We start from the raw sequence: 2,395 nt of genomic DNA, 5'->3' as shown, positions 1-2,395 counted from the left end.
CAAACAGCGTTGTCTCGCACCGGGCAAGTACAAGTACGGACTTGACAAGCTCACCGAGCTTCGTGCCTTTACCGGTGGCACAGTACTCCGTGCTATACCTGGGTGCAACAACGTTGTACAATCCTACCGGAGGATTGTCAGGTTACATAGTATCAGCGCATCTTGGTATTCTTGGGATAGTCGAGCAGTCTCGCGGAGGAGGGCCATTCTGGCGGAGAGTTGGGATTTGCTCCTGGGAGGCAGCCGAGGCAGAATTAAAAGTAACGCAGGAGGATATATGGCAGTCCTGTGAATACTATTTATCGTAGGACATCCCTTTCAGAAAGTCATGATCATAAATATATTACCCATCAATGCTTTTGGTAATATTGAGAAATACACAGACGCCAGTGAGGTTTTCTTTTTTTTTTCAATATTTTCCGTTATAAATATGCTAGGTAATTAAGAGTGTAAAGAGCGTCATTTCCCCTGACTGACAGACTATGTAAAGATAGGTAGGTAGTCTCCATTCCTCGCGTCAACTCTATTATTGCAGTGACAACCACGACCTTCCCGATACAGAAATGATAATTAGCTACCTACCTAACCTAGCAGACAAGGTCTAGGAAAGAATCTCTGAACAGACGCACATACTGAGCGTTGGTTGATCTTCACCAGACATTCTTGACGAGTCCGAGTTTAGTCTTGGGAGATTATTTGACCACGCATGCCCTTACTTAAAGCTTTGGATCTTGAAAACTTCAGATCTCAAAAGTTTAGGTTCTACAGCGGATGGTCCCGTGACTACCTAGGTAGCTATCGGGAGATGTGAAGTTGCGTCCTTCCGGATTAGCGCGCGCGGCCCGCTGCTTTTGCCTCACCTCAGGCTCATCGGGTTATGAATTAAATCAACCATTCTTATAGGTAGAGAGACAGTATAACTATAGGTCTATAATATAATAATTCTTAACTTCCTTTCAATTTCTCATTTCTCTTTTATTGTTCTTTTGTCTGGTTTCAAATTTATGCCTAAGCCTGCCTAAAACCTTCGATTAGTCGTCCTGGATAAGACAAAGATTAATTTATTTCTTCTTGCTTTTCTTCCTGACTTAATATATAACTACCAGTAAGACAGGTGATTCGTGACCCGGCTAAGAGTTACTTAAGGGGGCTGCGGTAAGATAATATCACTATACTCCTTAAATTTAAATTCTGCTTTAGTAGAAAGTATTCTCCAGAGTTACGGATTTCTGTAGATACCTATTCCTCGGCAGTTTTTAATATGCCCGTCTTATTAGCCAATGCCGAGATACGTTACTGGTCCATCTACCTCAGATAAGGGATGCACATAGTGCTTTGTATGAGTATTAGGGTTACTATATGCTATAAACTTCATCTGGGCCGTTAGCAAATAATGTTTATCTATCCATTATTAGTATATAGCCAGAGTATAGCATTAAGATATTTACCTGCTTCTATCAGAGCCTATTATTACTAATAAGCGCGAGTAGTAATATTCTTAATATAGCCGCTGTAATAGCCAAGGTTCATAAACACCTTACTAAAAGCATCTGTTCCTTAAGCCCTTCTAGAAATATTCTCTATTAACTGCTTATTAAACAGCCGCAGTATTGGGACCTTAAGGATCTCCTCCTTAAAGTAGGTGACATATAATACCTCATCGTTGTTACGCGCTGGGTCCAACCGTAGTCGTCGATACTTAACAATGGTGGTAGATGCCTGTACAGAGGAGGATATAGCTAGGGAGGCCTCATGGATCCAAGAATCTATGACAGCAGTCCTAAACCAGTTCGCCAAACCAATACGGGTATGCTCTTGTTCAAAGCGTTGGTGGCAAGCAGAGGTCAAGCTGGCCCGGGGGACATATACCCAGGCAAGGCGGGCATGGCAGACAGGGACCTTAGGGGATAGGGAACATCGAGAAGCCCGGAACACCTACTACAGAGCCATACGGCGAGCAAAGCGGGAATGCTGGGAAGCCTTTTTAATAGGGCCCATGGAAACTGGGGACCTCCTGGGCCCAGAGGATGCCACCCGATGCTGGCAGGCCCTCCGGTATACTACCCCGAAGGCTGCAAGTACGACCCCTACCCTCCGGGGTGTTATGAGCCAACAGGAGATAACGCTGTCCAACACAGCAATGCAGGATGAAACAATTACCCCGCAAGGCAGCAATAGGGCGAACTCCAGATCACGTGACAAGAATGAACATTGAGGATCACGAGGAATGGTATACAGGATGGTATACGAATGGTATACGAAATGGCATACGAACGAAGGGAACGGTATACCATAAGGAGTACCGAAAGAGGAACCAAAGGGGGCCGAAGGAAGACTGGAAGAAACATAAATAAGGACAATTATACTCATGTATCTAGCCTTTCCTTACTCGCGC

The 2,395-nt window shown here is 44.3% G+C and overlaps 1 protein-coding gene across 1 annotated transcript; it reads left to right on the top strand.

The window, feature by feature from the left end:
• Positions 1-1,705: 1,705 nt before the first annotated feature.
• On the top strand, positions 1,706-2,215 carry T310_5387 (reverse transcriptase; the record flags this gene model as incomplete). The annotated part of the gene is made up of 1 exon (XM_013471732.1): positions 1,706-2,215. The coding sequence occupies one exon, from the start codon at positions 1,706-1,708 to the stop codon at positions 2,213-2,215; it is 510 nt and encodes a 169-aa protein (XP_013327186.1).
• Positions 2,216-2,395: the final 180 nt, after the last annotated feature.

Source organism: Rasamsonia emersonii (assembly GCF_000968595.1).
Source record: "Rasamsonia emersonii CBS 393.64 chromosome Unknown ctg1118621760274, whole genome shotgun sequence".
In the NCBI taxonomy this organism is placed as follows: Eukaryota; Fungi; Ascomycota; class Eurotiomycetes; order Eurotiales; family Trichocomaceae; genus Rasamsonia; species Rasamsonia emersonii.
The sequence above is the reverse complement of the archived record's forward strand: the minus strand, read 5'-3'. Positions and strand labels throughout refer to the sequence as shown.